Raw genomic sequence first — 20224 nt, forward strand, 5'->3', positions numbered from 1 at the left:
GTTTCCACTGATTAAATATATACTGACTCATAAAGCATTACCATCACATCAATTGTCACCAGATGCAAGCATATGTCATGTAAGTATTAACTATCATATAAAAATGGCAGCCTAGTTGTTTAGAAGCCATACTCTGGTACCAGTCATTCCCAAATTTCCCTGATGCATTCGTAGTCACTCAGAAAGTGCTATTACCTCTGTGCCAATCTGCAGCCAAAGGACAGAAAAAATCTTTAGTAACCCTTTTCTTTGGTTAAATATTCTATATATTTGTGGTAAATAACAGGTTTACCAATGTAGGAGAAAATGCGTTAGTGGCTTAAAATTTTCCATAGTACTAGAAGATGGATGGTGAGGGCAGCTAAATAAGCTAAGCTCAACACAAATATCCATTAAAAATTCAAATGAATATAAATTGCTACTACGTAAAACTTATGTCATCAATATCATCATCTATAAAAATGAGTACATTTGCATCACCTTATTTCTAGATGCTATTAGCTCACTCCTTTATGTTTTTTTTCCATAAAGGACAATCACTAAATTCCTAGTTACAGCACAGTAACCTCAAGCGGCTTATAGAATCAACTCATAACAAACAAGTCTGAAGACATTTAAAAACTACCTTGCTTTAGAAGCAGAAAAAAGTATGAATACATGTTTTGCTAGGAGGAGAAGTGCATTTTATATGTTAACTATCGTATCAGATGGTGTAGACACTGCCTAGACCATTAAAACCCTCTAGTAACTGATAGGTAATTGCTCATTTGCTGAATGTAGTGGCACAGCAGACAGAAGCTGTGAGAGAAACCATCCTTCCTTGCTAATGTAACATGTAGAACGTGCTGCTACCACAACACTTAATGCTCACAGTACTGAGTCATCTTTAATGCAAACACACATTTTCTGCCTTGCTTCTATGTTTTCCATTATAATGCAACACGAAAACAGTGTACATTGCATTCCATCCCTGCGAGGTTTGCACAAGCAGTTCCAAGTCAGACTAAATATTGTATTGCTCTTATTATAGTGGATAAATATTTCAAAGTTTAGGAATTAAATATTTTATTTTTCAGTATGCTCTCTGCCACTATTATGAACTTTTTATAGCTTCTTCATTCATGGGAAATCTTGAGGGCTTCCTTTTTTAAATGTAAGACTATTATTTGTTTCCCCAAACAGAAGCAGATCAGAGTTAACAAATAAGTTCAATAAATCACTTTATACTTGGTGTTACTAAGAACAGTATGCTTCTTCATATAAAGAGACTTTTCAAGGCATGTATCTTTTATCATAATAAAAGTTTGCTAACAAAAAAATAAATCAAGTAAACATTACATTTTTAAGTATACAGTTTCTTTCCTCATTTTTATAATAGTTAGCATAGGTTTTCTTGGCATACCTCTCTTTACTTAACACAGGTATTTCTCACACTAAATTAAGACAACACATCCAAAGATGAGCATGTCCTGAGCTGTTTGGTTGAAATTTCCCACAAAATAAGAAACCAAGAAGCTGTTTATACATTTGCGTTAAAAGAAGTAGACTAATTATGTTAACTGATTTATTAATATATGAAGTTCTTTGTCCAATTATTAAAACTGCAAAGAGACCAGGGAGCAATTTAAATGTCTAATGCACCTCAAAACCTCTTTCTTTAAGGTTAATTATAATTCCAAGCAAAGCTACTCTAGATAGGCCCCTTAGGTTTTATGCAGGTTTAAGTAAAATAATAACAATAACATTACCTCATTGGCCAGCTCCAGGAGCACTGGGGCAGTTCCATTTCTCCCCACTCCATTCAGGTACCTAGACAGACAAAGCCAAGTGGTAATGCAGTGACAAGAAAAGGCCAGCATAGACTTGTCAGCATCCGCTGTGTGTACACGTTTCTCCTGGGCAAATGCCATGCTCAACTCTAGTTAAAGTATGCTACTGTCATAGGAAAAGCATTGAAGGGAAAAGAAAAACAAACAAAAAAAAACTTACCTCAAAACCACTGGCAACTTACTAACTGAAGTTGAGGGTGCGAGGTATGAGCAGGTTGGGCTCCCTTCCCTTCCATGAAGACAGAAGTGATTTTGAAAAGAACTAGCCCTGTCACCTGGCTTTATCTATACCACAACCACCTTATGCGAAGAAAGTGAGTTTACTCTTATGGTTTGAAAAAAAGCATCCATTGGTTGACACCTTATTAAGAAACAAATGGAGCAGACCTGTCATCGGTGGGTCAGCACACCTTGTCAGGCAATACAAGGCATCATCTTTTATGTCCTGGATTTCTATCATAACCTCCATCCCTCCTCATTCCCTAATCCCACTATTAAAAAAACCTACAAAAAAACCTCCCCAAATCCATCCCAGACATGGAAGCCAGAGTGATTTTTTTTAAGCAAAAATCTGAATGTGCCATTCTCCTCAAAACATTTCACAGCCCCACATTAAATCTCAAGATTCAATTATAGCCACTTAATACCTCTTACAAATTTCTTCATAATCTGGTTCCCACCTACTGTCCTCGGCCAGTCTCATCTGTAGTCACTGTTCTGCACTCCAACCCTCACCTGGAGAACTCGTGATTCAGCTTACATGTAACTTTCTTCAAACCACCACAAGCCAGGAGAAAGTTAGGTGTCCCAAGGTACAATCGATGAGCACCTTGTAAATCTCTCCATCACTTAACACAGCATCATATTGTATCTGCCTAGTTACTTGTCCACCTCAAACCCATCCCCCAATGCAGGGTTGAAAGCCTGATGAGGGTAGAAGAATTGTATTTTATTCCATTTATTATGCCTAAAACAGTTTTTGACTTAAAATAGGTGATTGCATTATACATACATATATTTTTTCTTTAATAAATGACTGATTAATAACTTTTAAAAGCCATACTGGATAAGAAAAGAGAATTCAATATGGATGTTTTCTCTACAGTATGCCGTTTGAGTGAATAAATTAACAATATCTGTTTGATAGTAAAAATCAAGGTCAACAGATGAGGTCTTCCATATAACTACCACAAGCAGACACTAAATTATATTATTTCACAAGTATGTTTATGAAGATGTATGATTTTCCTATAAACAAAGTGGAAGAAAAGTAAATTATTCACGGTAGGAAGTCTCAGGATCATTATAACTTCAAAGTAATTCTATTAAGTTCATTTTCCATAAATTGGGGACTTCCCTGAAAAAACTGTTTAGGAATCTAATTGAGAAATAAGCACTATCGCTGCTCTGGAAACAACCAATCCGTTCAGTCAAGTCTGACCAACTAATCCTGCGTTCAAAGCCACCAAACATGCACATTCATTAAGGGTTCAGACTCCGGGTCAGATTAGTTAAGCCTATACTGATATTAGGGTATCTTCACAACTTTCTACTCAACATTCATTTATCATCCCACAAATATTTCTGAGAGCTCACTTGTATTGGGCCTGTTCCAGGTTCTGAAGGAGCAGCAGGGAACAAAACTTCCATGGCTCCTGCCATCACAGAGATGATATTGCAGTGGAGAGACAATGAAAACACAGAAATACATACATAATATAATGATATATTCTACGATAAAATGGAAGCTTAGATGGGTTGGTCAGGAAGCCATCTCCAAGTGACACATGGGTCGAGGCCCATAAGAAGGCAAGCGGGGAGCCATGGGAGGAAGAACATTCCCAGCAAGACAACAGTAAGCACAAATGCTGGGAATGTACCCGGGGTGTCTGAGGACCAGGAAAGGCTCTAGTATGACCAGAGCAGAGCTTTGAGAGCTGATAGGAAAACATGAAAAAGAGAAGCTAGACCTCAGACCACTGTCTATGCCAGGGAACTGTTGTTTGGACTCAAAACTCTGTGGTTTCACGTAAATGTTGCATTAACCATTAACCAATGGAGTGCCTCTGTTAAGTTTAAAGAACAGGAGATGGTCAAACAATAGCCCACTATATCTATATAGAAACATGTTCATACTTAATGCAGTGGAAATTCCTAATTATGAGCTTGTTAAAAGCTGCCTAGTTGCCAAGAAATAAGACCCCAGGGTACGGATGAAACCTTTCTGGGCTCTCTTGGCCGGTGAACAGTAAAGCTCTGAAATGGAACCCCATCCCCCAAGGTCGACTGAGGGGCCTTCAAATGTTGAAAAGGGTAGGCCTGCTTCTGAATATATTTATTCTCCAATTTGTTTCCTAACTATATTCCGTAACACTTCAGAAGTACTGGGGAAAAGAAATTAAGTGAAAATTAATTTGAAGTAAGTTTTCCTTTCTGGGAACTTTAACTGTCTTCTATACCAAGTGACAGATCAGTTTTATTGAAATATTTAGATATGCAATCAAAGGAGCATACTAATTACAGAAAACATTCAGTAAGGACACGATCAGAAATTCCTAATGCTACCCTTCTCTGTATTCTCAAAACATCTTGTGCAAACTTGCAGTGTAGACTTTTCATACATTTACAATGGTTTGTTTCTCTCTCCAATTGGACTGGAAGCATCTTGGGAGAGCCCTACACAAATGAATGCTGAACTTACATCCAACAGATCCTTAGCAAAGGTCTGAATTATAACTGAGATATAAAGATGTGATTATGGATACTACATTAAGGTACCCTGGGCCATCTTCCTAATACCTATTTGTAAATTAAAACTACTCTGCACAGAAGCTATGTGCCATCCTCTAAGCTTTGCCATAGGAGGGCTAAGAAATGTTTATCCTGTGGGTTGAAACCATCCTTAAAAGATCTTCATGGAAAGTCCATTTTATGTTTCTTTGAATGTGAAAGATTTATTAGCATCTAAGATTAAAATGATATGTACTGATTTAAAATATTTTTTAAAGATTTATTTATTTATTTATTTGAGAGAGAGAGCACACATGAGCACGAGGTGGGGGAGGGGCAGGGGGAGAAGCAGACTCCCCGCTGAGCAGGGAGCCTTATGTGGGGCTGGTCCCAGGACCCTGGATCATGACCTGAGCTGAAGGCAGACGCTTAACCGACTGAGCCACCCAGGCACCCCTGATTTAAAATATTAAAAAGTTATTTGATCTTTATTATAATAATTATTTTCATAATAATTATAATGGCATAACTTCAAAAAACTACCAAAATTCTGTTCTAAGCTTACAGCTGAATACCATCTTTGTTGATTCTACCTTTAAAATTTCTGGAGCCCATCTCCAAGGATGCAGCTGTTTTCCCACTAAAACAGAGCAGTTGAGGGCAGGTACCATGTCTTATTCACATTTGTATACTTGATTCCAGGCTTAGTAGATGGGACACAGTGAGTGCAAAGTAAGTTGTGATAATTAAACAAAAATGTAGTTCAAATTTTCAGAAACTATTTTTGTCATGTAATGTCAATAACATATTTGAGCTAGCCTTTTTTCCATGTGAAAATCTGAATGAAATTCAATTGATCTGATTCTCTAAAGCTAATAAAGCTTGCCCTCAAACAGTGTATGTTGGAAGACGGGAAAAGATGGGAGACAACATTTCTAAACCTTGCTATTGATGGGGACTTGCAAATCTGACCACTTGTGAGTGTGTCTGTGTGTGTGCAAACATGCCCCTGTGCAACAGTCTGGATGGCCTAAATAAATTTTACCAAGTATGTTTCCTGTTTGGAAATAAAATGCCATTGATACAGGGGGAAAGAATAGAGTTGTTTTCAAAATGAACACCAGGCTGTACCTGTACATACACAACATGAAGAAGTGAGGAAATTTCCTCAATAATTCAAAAGCTCGAGAAAACATTTTCAGCTGATATTTGGATACTTTGAACTTTCAGTTAACCATGATGGAATCACACTGTGGACTATATGGTTTATAAATACAGTTTTCGAATTCTGAATTGAGATCATCTTAACACTAGCAAGAATGCAGAGACAACGGAATTCTCTGACTAGGTGCAATGGGGAAACCATTATAAACTTTCTAGACAGTAATTTGGCAACATATAATAAAATCTTTAAATGCTCATTATTTGCACCAGTAATTATATACATAGAAATCTTAAAAAACTAATCCAAATTGCAAACACTTATGTACCTAAATGTTTATCACAGTATTATTTTTATATTACAACATTAGAAACATATATGTTCAACAGTTATAATTCAGTAAATTATGGTACTTTCATATGATGAAATAATGCAATCAATAAAATGTTTACAGAAAGCTTTCTACAAAGTGATATTATGTTATACACATTTTTCCAAGTACAAAATTCAGGATTCACAATGGTATATATAGTATGACCTCATCTATATAAAAATGGATTGACAAAAGACTACAATGAAAAATACCACAGTGGTTACCTGTGGCTGCCACAATTATGTGCGATCATCCATTCCTTTCTATACCATTACAGGTGTGCTTAATTTCTACAATATTCAAGTATTACTTTTATAAAAGAAAAAGAATTAAAGAAAGTATTAGTATTGTCAAACTGCTTAGATATGTTTTGATATAATACAATTTGCCTTTATTATTATCAGCTGGAAAACAAAACTCTCGAAAGGCCAATTTACCTTAGAGACTATAGGGACATTTAACCAGCACGTTTACAAGAGGCTGTGTGGTCAATCCATCTGAAAGGTAACAATGTGGCCCATCTCCAAGCACAGAGTGCAGGGCAAAAAGCCAGGGAACAGGGTGGTCAAGTAAGAATTTGGTGAGACTGTTTTCTTATTAGACTGTCCATTACAGCCTAACTTCACATTTTTACTTCAAAATTTGTGACTCCTTAAAACAACTGAGATTCTCACATTTAAATAAATTTATAAATATATATAAATATATGTGTATATATTTCTGTAGTCTCATTATTGCTCACCCAAATGTTCATCATTAAGTAACCATATTTACAGGAAAGAATTTTATTTCTGGCTTGACCAATTCAGATAATCCAATAAAGTATGTTCATACCTCAATAATTAAATACACTTTTAAATGAAACTAAATTTTAAAAAGCAGCACCGAGAGGTCTTAGAAATCATCTAAGTAAAATGGCCTTTAAACAACAATGAAAATGACTGTCAGAGGGCAGCCCCATGGCCCGTAAGTGGATCTCCAAATTTCTAGGAAAGGCTCTATTTTCTACTGCTTATGTTACCAAGGCTTTAAAGCCTGGACATAGAACCAAACTTTTATATGATGGCCTAAGATGATCATTTTTATAAACAAAAATGTACTTTTTGACAGATAAGTAACTTTTCAGTCTTTCTTTGGAGGGTCTAGATTCCAAAGCTGTTGATGACTTCATAGCACTTTGTGAGCCATTCTTCATTTTTCATGAATGATTTAGGTTATAACTTGCATTCAAATGTTGGTGTCACTGAAGAGACTATAAATTTGGAAAAAATCAATTCAAATTCTACAAAGACTTGTTTAGAGGGGAATTCTCCTAGACACAAAAGTGTGTATGCATATGTGGTGTGTGTATCTTTAACATACACTACTACTGAAAACTGAACGCATCTCTTATCATACATGGCACATTATATAATTTTTTAAAAGGCTAATAAGTTCAATAACTTTTGTTTTCAATAAACACTTCTCAATTCTTAAAAAACAACTTTCCAGAAACACGATACTGTATTTATTCTAGATACTCATTTCATTCATAAAATTTTTGTGCACAAAAATCATTCATCTAAAATCGGTGGTGTCACTATCGCCACAGAAACATTGATCTGTCAATCTTAGGTGTAATAATTTAAAAGCATATTTCAGACAGCTTTCCTTTCCAATATGTCCTTGAAATATTTAAGAAACCAACAATTCTAATGCAAACCATTACCATTTACAGTTATAAATTAATCAGTCATATTACAAAGACAGTATCGTTTTTAGAATTTTTTTTTAAAAGCTACTTTTTTAATTTTATTATGTTATGTTAATCACCATACATTACATCATTAGTTTTTGATGTAGTGTTCCATGATTCATTGTTTGCATATAACACCCAGTGCTCCATTTAGTACATGCCCTCCTCAATACCCATCACCAGGCTAACCCATCCTCCCACCCCCCCTCCCCTCTAGAACCCTCAGTTTGTTTTTCAGAGTCGTAGTCTCTCATGGTTCGTCTCCCCCTCCGATTTCCCCCCTTCATTTTCCCTTCCTACCTTCTTCTTTTAAAAAGCTACTTTAAACATTCTGTTTTAGAACAGAGGTTGAAAACTATTTATAATAAATTAGGCCAAAATTAAAATATCCCCTGGACACTATGTTGGTGATTTAATACCCAGATTTTCTTTTTAAAATACAAAACCCCATTTAAAATGTGACAGTTGTCTATTATTATCTATCTCCATATGTCCTTACTTGACATGTCCTTTTTTTCCATTTCTAAAATGGCAAACCCAATACCTATGATGCAAGATAGAAGTGAACCAAAATTCAATCTTATTTTCTAATGTATTTTTCAACTTGTTGATTTAAATAAGAAAACTTGATTCGAGAACTTTCATACATGTATGTAGATACATGTGTGTATTAACATGCATCTATACAAGATATGCACTTACAATAAGTTTAAAGTAGCCAACTGAGATTTCATAATACTGTAAGGATTTCTTACATAGTATGCATAACACACAATCAAGATAGTCTCACCATATTCTTTAAACACACCATTTGAAAAATCATTAAAAAAATATACCTTAAGTCTTAAGTAAGACTTGTATCACAATGCCCTGAAATGTTATATAGACAATTAATTTAGTAACCTAATTTTTCATAATTATTATTACAATTAATAGGTACTATGATACCCTCTAGTGGGGCAGGCAGGTCATACCTCTGATAATAACTTTCAATCGCTTCTGAAGTATGATGTTTGGCATGTGTTCTTTTAATATGTTTCTGAAACAAAACAAAAAAAGATCTTTATGTTGTGTCACGCATCAGGTTCAAGAACAGAATGACAAATCTCTTCATCCCAATATCTAGCACATAGGGCAAGCTGAATAATAGCTTGGGGATTTGAGCGGTGGTAGGTCTTTTTTCCTTCTACTTTATGAATCTATGCATTTTAATCTCTACTGCTTGGCCAGGATGTCTTCAGCCTGTACCACAAGGTACAGTATATATGTAAAAGCCAACAGGGTCATAGTAATTGAATCTAAATAAGTTTGCTTAGGGTTGCAGAGGGCAAAGAAAAACTTGTTCCCTCTTTCAACCTTTGTATTAATTTTCCCTCAATTCAATTCCATCTAAGTCCTCTGCACTCTAGTTTTACAATCCAATTGCCATTTTTAACCAGGAAGAACATTGCTTAAAAACAACTTATTTGAAAACTACAAAAAGTAATTCCATAGAGACTTGCCACTTGACTGACACCTGTCATCTCATGATAAATGACTCCATTTTCTGCCTCTCTTGCCTTCTGCCACTCCAGCAATGGTCATTTATCATCATCTCTGTCAGCAATGGAAAGCGGCACTGACAGTGCAAGTCAGCAAACATTTAGCACATGGAACCACGCAACACAGGGAAATTATTATTGTCAGAATAATAATGGTTTAGCATAATTTATTACAGGTCCACCAAATAAGCAAAGGCTAGATGTTATTAGACAGATGGATGGGTAGGCTTGGCAGGCCTCCACTGAGACGCAGGCGGTGCTTGATGTGGAAAGGAGAACATCCTCCAACCCAATCAGAGAGCTGGCAGTTCAATTACAAAGAAATAAAGGGACATTCATCATTCAATTAGGCACCTGTCAACCCTCACAAAGGAGAAAACTTCTAACCTGGTACTCCTGGGAGAAGATGCTCAGCAGAGTGGCCTGCGATTGACTGGAACAAATAAAAGAAGGACAAAGTTAATTACTGGAGTGCACGGCAAAGAAACAAAAGAGAAAGGAGCTTCAAAGGTAGGCCTGCTGCCCTGTAATCTAACAGAACATGAAAACAAGTGTGGAAAAGTTGTTCCAGATGAACACCTCAAACAAAGGCTTCCTGCTGCTAGGTCAAGGAGACAGAAAAAGGGAAAGGGAAAAATATGGATGGTCTCGGAGCAAACGATCATACAATTTGGACGTTTTTTTTAACTTTAGAATGATTATAAATCATGCCTGTAGCGTGCAGTTATGTTAAAACAGACCAAAAGGAAGCAAGGTTTATTTCCATTAGTAAGTGATAAGAGTCAAATCCCATAAACAGTGGAGAACAGGCGGTTCACTCGCTGGCAGCATTCTAAATTTATTTTGTTAGCGGACAGGTATCCTCTTCTGCAGCTATCTCAGAGTCAGGGGGAAAAACTTTGGTCTTCACTAGAAGTAGCACCGAGAGACCACTGGAACGTTCCTACTGACAGTAGTGGGCTTTGAAAATAGGAGCTTTCACAGCAGAAAGCCGAGGTCCTAGGGGTACGTCATTCCCAAAGACGGCCATAAGCCTTATGCATCCAAGACTCCACACAATGTCAAACACTTGGCAGTGAAACAACCTGGAAAACACTCTTCCCAAGTGGGAATTTGCCTATCACAATTGTGAACATTTAGAAATGAACAGAATTTTTTTTTCCTCTAAAAAGCAATCAATATCCTACTGCTACTCTTTTTGATTGCCCTCTGTAGATATATCTACCTTATCATATCTTGAGAACAATTAATTATTTCTGATATATTTTCTACTAAATGCTATCTGAACAAATTACAGTGTTAATAATTCGACTTTTATGGTACACCAAAGCACTATGAATAATTAAAATTTTTCTATGCGTGAATGAAACCTCTTAAGCTCAGCACAGGTAATTTGGAGAGTGTGAAATAAAAACAATGCAGCATATTTCTTTACACGCTGCCACAGTGTTGTCATCTTCTGCATACCATCATAGATTTGGCTTCGAAACCCTTTCCATTCTCATCAGACAACAAAAAAATAGGTTAAAAAAACACAAACACTGTAAATGTTTAGCAAGGAAAACCGATCGTTACTAAAGAATTGCTTCAATAACTCAAAAGCACTGAGATTGAATAAAAATTATAAAAAAATTATAAACTCGCAATAGTCCAATTTTTTCAGTTTCCCTTTAAAAATGAAACCACCTTTGAAAAAGCCAATTTTACACATAAAATCTTCCTATTATTCCTGGCTTGCCTGAACTTCATATGAAATCACATACCCTAGTAGGGTTTCTGACAAACAGCTTCTGAAAAAAAAAAAAAAAAAAGGCAAAATTAAGCCCAGATCCTTAGAAACTACTGAATAAGTCAATACATTAGATATTTATGTGCAATAAATAGACCCTCTCCTCATTGTACAGCAAAACATATTTAGGTTAGTCATTTAATGATGGACAAAATGTTGGTCTCTAAGGGTCAGAAAATATGATGGCAATAAATGTGCTTGTAATTGGCAAGTTGGGGACCAATGACTAAGGAGGAGGAAACAAAACCGTGAATAAAACAAAAATGTAACTGTGGACACCCAGAATGGGAAGACTAAGAGACAGCTGGAGAAATAAGTTTAGGAATAAACAGTTTCAGAATAAGAAGTTGGTCAGGAGTTGAAGGTACTGTAAAAACAGAAGATGAGATAATATCTTTAGCCAGGAAACTACCTTTAAACTGCTTAGAATTCAATTCAGCAGAAACTGGACAGAGCCTATGAAGTAACCCATTTTCTCAATGGCCAATGGGGTTAGAGAGAAGATTCCAGGAGGAGGTAAAACTGGCCTAGACATAAAGAGAGCAAATGACATACTTAGCACAGTAAAAAGGATAGACAGACCTGGGTCCAAAATGCTTTGGGTTTGGTTGACTAGACAAAGCTGTAGAGAGCTGAATGACCTCTGCCAGGTTATTTGCCAACCAAGCTCTGTTCGTGTATGTGCTAAGCTTACAGAAGATTGTTCTGAACATGACTCATACCTTAAAGAGCAGGAAAGTATTAGGGCAACCAAGACACTGACTCCAGTGTATATCATTTGTTACTTTCCTCCGGAGTGTTAATTCTAAGAAGATATTCCAAAGGGAAAGAGGCAAGAGGAGATTAGAGCAATCACAATCTTCAAGTGTACAGCTCTGAAGAGCTTACCATGTCTGCCCTTCCCCCACTGCAACCTCCCAGTGTTTGATTTGATTGGCGAAGAGTGCAGAAGTTTTGGTATAAATTCAACAATCACCAGGTTCACAGGAATATGGTTTTCAGCCAAAGAAGAGGGGAGAAAAAGACACTGTGTAACTGAAAAGTCTATCTTGAACACCACAGTCAATCAGTCAGCAGTATTCACTGAGCATCTATACTGTCCCGAGGTCATCGGGGGAAATATGACATCAAGATAAAAAAAAAAAAAAAGAAAAGAAAAAATAAAGTAACTGACTTAGAGGAAACTTTCAATATGTATGTGCAGCCAAAAAAGCAAAAATGAGAACACTGTTAAGTACCAACATATTTTTTAGGGATCTAGCGAAGCAAATCACACTCTGCATTCTCACATATTTCAAGACTACACTGGCTTTGGAGCCTACATGTTTCCCTTAGCATTTTTGTGTTTTAGATTTACATGTTCAAAAATAGAGTCACTGATTTTGCACAAATGCCCAAGATATATTATTAAAACCTCTTCAAAAAATCAGTTTGTCTTTTTTCCCATGCTACCCTCCCAGATTACGCACCTCACCCTGTAGCTTTCTGAGAAAAGAAGAGCAAGCCAGTGGACCCCTAGAATGGCTATGTAAAACCTTGTCCGGGTCATGTGAACAGCTACACAGAGCTGGAGCTGTCATACTGCAACAGTGGATAAGCAAGCATGAGATCAGAGCCAACAAAATGAGGATGGAGGCACAGAAGAGGGAAAGAGCCCAGGGCCTTGAGAACATTGTTGAGATGCTCAAGCAACCATAAATTGAACTGACCACGCTCCATACTTCTTCTGAGTAATAATATATGCTTTTTTTTTTTTTAACCTTCAAAAAGAAGAAATATACCCACTCCAGTTTCTATGTGTTCTGGAAATAGGAGACGTGATGGAGGAGGAGAAAAGGTACTCCATCATGATGGCACATGTATGGGATGCGCTACTTGGAAAGGACTGTCCATTTTTGTCCTTTCTAATTCTCTTCTTAGCTGGCAGCTACTGTATTTGGCTTCCTTAAAATTGTTCCTCTGCCTGTCACTGTGTCACTAAATTGATATACCCAGAGATCATAAATTGGGCGGTGTACATATGATTTTTCCATACAGACTTTAAATATTGATGGAGTACTATTTACTCTCATTTTATATTGCATCCAGGACTCTTCAAATGTCAGGTATATGAAAAGGCGATATGCCAGCTCCCCATTCAATATTTAACTCAACATGTCCCCAAATCCATCCAGCTAAGATATTCAAGTAACCTGAAGCATATTAGAGAAAATGAACGTCAGAGGGTTTCATGAGTGCTGCAGAGACTAAGAGCAGACAGAGCTCAGCACAGTCCTAGTTGCAATTCAACTTTCATATAAGAAGGAAGTCCTCACATTCCCAGTGGAGACTTAAAAAAAAAAAAAAGAATCTTAAGGAAGAAGATACCACACATTTTATGTTCTTCCTCTTTCAAGTACCCAACCTCTGAAAAAAGACCATAAAAAAGTAAGTACCGTTATTTGATTTCCAAGCTCCTTTTGCTACAGAATCTGGGAAGCTTAAATGTCTACACTTTACTGAGCTCAAAATTCTCTGAGCAAAATAAATATTATTTCTGGGACTCAGAAAGCAGTAAACCAATTAAAGGGATATGAAGCAGGATACTCCTACAAAGCAATAGACTTGGAGACCTCATGGTTACAAGGTGCAACCTCTCTAAGTCTGTGAAAGAACACAATGGAACACTGGCTCTTTGTGGTTAATGATTCAGAATACTGGTCAAGGAAGGTGTTCTATGACAGCAATGTATCTACCCTCCCTCACTCCCACCTTCCTACACACCTACACACAAATTTCAAACAGAGAGCCTTCCCCCCCCCGCCATAAAATCAAAATGAAATTCAATAAGATAGCAAGACTTGGTACAAAAAAAACCACTAACTTTTTTTTTTTTTTCAGGAACATACAATGCAAAATGGAAAGAATCTGGAGAGAGATTACTGATACTGATACTGGGGGGTGGGGGAGGAGCAGATAGGAGGAGAAAAATAGTTAAATTCAAGAAATAGAGAAATATTTATGCATTCTACCTACTTCCCCATTTCCTCTCTTCCCAATTTTCAACTTCATATCAAGGTTGCAGGCTATATTTTATGCCCAATCATGGCAAATATTCCCATAAATGACTATATACATGGCAGCATTAGGCTTAGCAATAATCAATTATCAAAAAGAAAATTCTGAAAGGCTATAGGTGTTATATATATGAAAAAAGAATGGTTACTGTCCCAGGCTCTTAACTACTCTTGCTGATAACCTGAAGCCACATATAAAACAGTTCTACAACAAGAGCTAAAATTTATATGGATATTTATTTTGTGCTAGACACTACACTGGGCACTTTGTTTTACCCCCACAACAACCCTCTGAGGTCAGTACTATTATCTTCCTTATTTTAAAGATGTGGAAATGAAGGAAGAGAAGTTAAGTAATACACACAATTGCTTATCTGTAGAGTGGGGAATCAAAATCCAGGTCCAATGCCCAAACCCAAACTCTTCATCTCAGTGCTAGTCTTCCTTTCCAAAAGTTCCCAGAAATCAGTTCTACATGTCATGTGTACTAATACCCCTGCTTGAGCATTTATATGCTATCACATCACACTCTAGACAACCCTGCAAGGTAGGCACTGTTGCTTTTTTAATAGGAAATTGAAGTCACGGATGTTTTGAGCAAATTCTGTGGCCTTAGACAATATTCCCTTTAAAAAAAAAAACAAATTGCAGTTTTCCTTTAACTAGCTACATAAAAATGCTGTTCTTTTTTGTGTTGAATGATAAAGCAACTATTGACTTCAAGAAACAGTGTAGGATTAAAAAATTGTTGGGTAATTTCCATTATTGCTGCTGCAGCTAAAGTATATTCTGTTAATAACCACACCATTGCCTGAAGTGTCTCTATGTGACTGCATATATGTCTTTTGTTCAAAATGCTATTTACTGCATATAAAGCAGCTTTAAATCCTTCCCTGAACAACACAGTATAAATAACCCAGTCTTGACAACACCCTCTACAGGTGTTAATTTTATTAAATAATATTTAATGAAGGGTTTCCTAGTTATAAAATAGTATATATTCTGTGTAAAGTGCAAAGATGTCCATTGTTAGCATTCTGGCATAGATCCTTCCTGTGTTTTTATTGTGTGTCTGCTGTGAGTGTTTGTGTGTGCGTGTCTCTACGCACAAACATAAACATTTTAAAAACTATGTTTTTAACATACTTTTTTGTCACATGCCTTCATTATGTAAGATATTAACATTTATCTACACCATTACATATTACTCTCTTTAAACTATTTTTATTGTGAGACACAATAAGAAAAAAAAAACAGAACAAACGTACAGCCAATGAATATATGAAAAACGAAACCACACAGAGCCACTAGGTAAACAAACAGAACACTGCTAGCACCCCAAAAAGCACCCTACTTGATCACCAACCTTTTCCTCTCACAAACGAACCTGATCTTTATGTTCATCTCTTTCTTGCTTTTCTTTATAGTTTTACCACCCATATAAGTATTGCTAAGTTGTATAGGTGTGCTCTGCCTGTGTGCAAACTTTACATTAATGGAAACACAGTGTGCTCTTCTGTATCTGGCCCCTTCATGGGAAAATATGTTTGTGAAAGTTGCCCACGTTATTTAAGTGCAGTTAAATCTTTCTCATTGTTATACGGTATATTCTACTGTATAAGTATATACCACATTTATCTATTGTATTGTTGATGAATATCTGAACTGTTTTCAGTCTTTTGCTAATGAAAATAATGCTGCAGTGAACAATCTTGTATACCTTTCGGTGCACATGTGCACACATTTCTAATGAATATAAATGTAGGACTGAAATTTTGGGTCATCTGACATGCACATCTCTAGCATCAGTAGGTGTCAAACAATTTTTCAAAGTGTTTGTAACAATTTTAAACTCCCACCAACTTTAAAGGAAAGTCCCCATTGCTGATCATCCTTGTCTCATAGCTTAGTACTTAGTCCATCGCTTGCTTTTTCATTTTCTTTATGGTATCTTTTGAAGTGCAGAAGCTTTTCATTTTGATGAAACCCAATTCATCAATTCTTTAATTTGATTATTCACACTTTCCATGCATCTCTTCTAAGAAATCTTTGCCTACCTACAGTCATGAAGATATTCTCATATATTTTCTTTTAGAAGCTTAATAATGTTAGCTCTTACAATGAGGCCTATGATGTATCTTGGATTAAATCTGTACATTAATAGGAGATAGGGGTTGCAGTTTGTTTTTGTTATTTTCATACGAATATGTAATTGACCACATACCATATGCCCACTGAATTATCACTACTGCCTTTGAGGAAACCAAATATCTGAAGGCTTATTTTGGGACTTTCTAATCTGTTCCATTGATTGATATATTTATCTTTACACAGATACCACATTGTTTTGATTATTGTAGCTAAACAATGTATATTTAATGTAATTACTGATATATTCAGGATTAAATCAATCATCTTACTAAATGCTAACTGTCTTACCCACTTTACATTCCCTTTCTCTCCTTTCTTGTCTTAGTTTCAATTGGTTTAATACTTATTCTTCATTATTTGAACACTGGCAATGTGGAAGTTGTACATTCTTTACAAGTTATACTATTCATTTAATGATTGTCCTACATAATCACATGCCTCCTCAAATGATCATAATTTATTATTAATTAGTGTTAACTGTTGCATGGAAAACACAGAAACTTCTCAACACTATCTACAGTTCTTCCCTCCTGCAATTAAGATACTATGGGCATTGTTTTAATTCTGCATATATCTTTTTTTAAATTTAATTTTATTATGTTATGTTAATCACCATACATTACATCATAGTTTTTGATGTAGTGTTCCATGATTCATTGTTTGCATATAACACCCAGTGATCCATTCAATACGTGCCTATATCTTAAAGTCACAAGGCATTGCTATTGCTTTATATAGTCTCTGTTCATTCAGATATACCAACATATGTACCATATCACTGCCCTTCCTTCCTTCTCCTCTCTTGCATCTGGAATAACTTTCTTTTAATAAATCCATCAGTACAGATGTGTAGGTGATGTCAAATCTTGGTTCTTTCAATGATAATGTGTCTTATTTCTCTACCTAGTTTCAGGATTTTTTATCTTTAGTTTTTAGGATTTTTAACTATAGTATTTATTTCCCTTTTTGCTTAGAATCTGTTGGACTTCTTAAATATGTGGGTGGGTATCATTCATCATTTTGGGAATATTCTTCATCATTATGTCTTCAAACATTGCTTTAGCACTCTCTCTTCTCCTGAGACTCCAAATAAGTGTACTGAGCCCTCCTCACTATATCCTCCATCTCTTACTCTTTTCATATGTTCCACCTTTTTGTTATTCTTTGTTATTCTGTGTTACATTCTGGGTATTTTCTTCTGTTCTATCTTCCAGTTCACTAATCCTCTCTTCAATAATGTCTAATTTACTGTTAAATCCATCCAAATTCAATTTTTGCATTTTCCACTTGTAGATTTTCTATTGGATTATTTTTCAAATAAATTCCCCGTAACGTGCTTCAATCTTCTTTTTTAACTCCTTGAATAAAGCACAATTATAAAAATTCTGTTAATATTCCAATAAGTGCAGACCCTTTAAGTCTATTTCTACAGCTTCTACTAGCTTTCATTCATGTCACATGTCTATTTATGTGACTGAGTATCTCTCACTATATGTCATTCTACTTGAAAAACTGCTTTATAAATAATTTGACGAATAAAATGTTATCTTTCTCCAGAGATAATTCTGATTTGATTCTGGGAGCACTAGAAGTCTAGAATCAGCTTAGTCCAATTTTGGGTATTAATTTTGGGGGCCAATGAGGTGAACCTCAAGCTGACATGTAGAGCTGTCTTACTTTCAGCTCACATTTACTCCTCGGGTATGGCCCTTCAGGGTCCTATCTCAAAGCTCAGGACATTTACATGAGCACCCACCTTTGCCAGCCCTTGATCCCGAAACCTTGTCTTCTAGCTCTATAAAGCTGTCAAAAGTTCTGCTCAGGACTTGACTATATCTTGTAAAAGGGTGATTAAATTAGAATTCAATGATTAAAAAGTTCCCAAAAGCCCTTATTTTCAGAAATTAAAAAAAATGCATTTCAAACTAACTCATAGATTAAAGAAGAAATCATGATGGAAATAACAAAAATACACAAAATTGCACAATGACAGTGGTAATATCAATAGCTGTGAGAAATTTATTGTACAGATTAGATATTAGAGAGAAAAGAAAAAGAGACTGATTTTATTCTAGGAGATTCTAACAAACTGAAGATCCTAGCAAACAAAATAAAAAAGGAAAAGAAATGTAATAAGAGAATCAAGAAGGAAGAACTGAAGAGGAGTCAGATAAATTGATCTTTAAGATTCTTTGCTGCTCTAAATCTGCCCTATTTCAAATGTTCCAATTTAGTTAGAGTCTAAAGTATCTTAGATTTCTTTCCTTTCTAATTAAATTTAAGTATTAACTTTTTAGAAAGAGCTATAACATAAATCAGATAAAGAATAAGAAGCCTGGGTGACAAACACTCAATTTCATGTGCAAAACCAAAAGTCTGGTCATTTTTCTCTAAAGCAATCCCAATAACTTCAACACAATATATAAATAATAGATACATTTATAAGAGGTGTTTATCAATTATTCCTACAATGATTTCTTCTGTTTTTTTCCTTGTTTAATAAATCAGATTAAGTTACATTATAAGAAATGCTCAAATTAAGTTTGTGGTAATTTTATTATGATTGGAGAGAGAGAGAACAGATAATGATAGATGAATAATAGCCTGTATGTAGATATTTATAATCTTCCCCTTATTGGTTAAAATTCAACTTACTTCCAACTCTACATAGAGTATTAGCTAGTATATCTTTCATCACTTTCTTCATTTATTTCCAAGCATGCTCTTGTCTTCATGAGCCACCACCTGCCTACCTTTCAAACTACTGTCCATCTCTGATTCTCTTCATGACCTAATGTCTTTATCTAGAAACCCTTTAATTCCATAAATTCTATTCAGCCTCCACCCCACAGCAATCTCACTTCTGCCCTCACTCCTTAACTAAAACAAAGGTCACAGAGACTTCCTTACCACTAAACCCTAAAGACATATTTCTTACCCTAGCTGACCTCATGGCAACATTTTGCACTTACTATCCCTCTTTTCTTAAAAATATTTCCTCCCATGAATTCCAGGCACTATTTTCTAATAACTTTCCTCCTACCCAGCATTCCAGGGCACTATTTTCTAATAATTTTCCTCTTACCCTGCTAACCACCTATCTTTCTCTCTTCCAATGGCTGCACATCCTCTTCCCTGAGGTTTCCCAGGGACATCTCTTCAACCCTCTTCTTTTTTCACCCTACATGCTCATGCAGGTGAAAGCACAATCCAGCTGTGTTCCCAGTAACTACTTCCATAACTCCCAAGTATATTATTTCCAGCCTCCATCTCTACTCAGAATCAGTCTCAATTTTATAGCTCCTTTTGGGACTTTTCACCTCTTTGGCTAAAAGTATCTTAAAATTAAATTTACCACCACCCCCTTTCCCAAAAATGAGTTTCAGACCCAACTTCCCTTAAATCAATTATTTCTATAAACACAGATGCCTGAGCTAGAAATCTATGGATCACTCCAGATTCTCCCATCCCCCTCACCCCTGAAACAATTAAAAAGTCACCAAGTCTTGTTGATTCTATCATCAAGAGTTGTTCACATCTGTCCCTACTCCCCCCAACTGCTAAATTACTTTCTGATTCACTTCCCTTGCTTCAGGTCTCTACGCCCTTTAATCCAACCTCCAATTTACCAACAACGCTTCTAAAATACATCTAATGATGTTACCCTTTGGGCCTGAAAATCCCAGGAGGTGTCAACTATCTATATAATGAAGTTTAAACTCCTCAGCAAAGCACACTTTAGGCCCCTTCTTTCTAGCCTCTCACACTCTTTCCCACCTTCAAACCCCCAAGCAATTTATAGCTTAATCTCACCACATCACTATAAATTCTTTCTGGAGTCTAGAATGTTCTCTCTTT

General features: G+C 35.9%; 1 protein-coding gene across 9 annotated transcripts in view; it reads right to left on the reverse strand.

Annotated features, from left to right (window-relative positions):
- CDIN1 (CDAN1 interacting nuclease 1) overlaps positions 1-20224 on the reverse strand; it is a 205265-nt gene that overhangs the window by 145044 nt on the left and 39997 nt on the right. For 7 of the 9 annotated variants that reach the window (XM_064570703.1, XM_064570707.1, XM_045900389.3 and 4 more), the window contains exons 2-4: positions 9758-9803; positions 8804-8868; positions 1749-1809 (exon numbers count right to left, since the gene is read on the reverse strand). In XM_064570703.1, coding sequence (XP_064426773.1) covers positions 1749-1809; positions 8804-8868; positions 9758-9803 — 172 coding nt within the window. The remainder of the gene's footprint in view (positions 1-1748; positions 1810-8803; positions 8869-9757; positions 9804-20224) is intronic. The other 2 variants (XM_054513619.2, XM_054513618.2) reach the window with 1 other exon arrangement.

This window comes from Mirounga angustirostris, unplaced genomic scaffold (assembly GCF_029215605.1).
Source record: "Mirounga angustirostris isolate CCGP_5_RB_7025 unplaced genomic scaffold, mMirAng1.0.hap1 SCAF_9, whole genome shotgun sequence".
NCBI lineage: Eukaryota > Metazoa > Chordata > Mammalia > Carnivora > Phocidae > Mirounga > Mirounga angustirostris.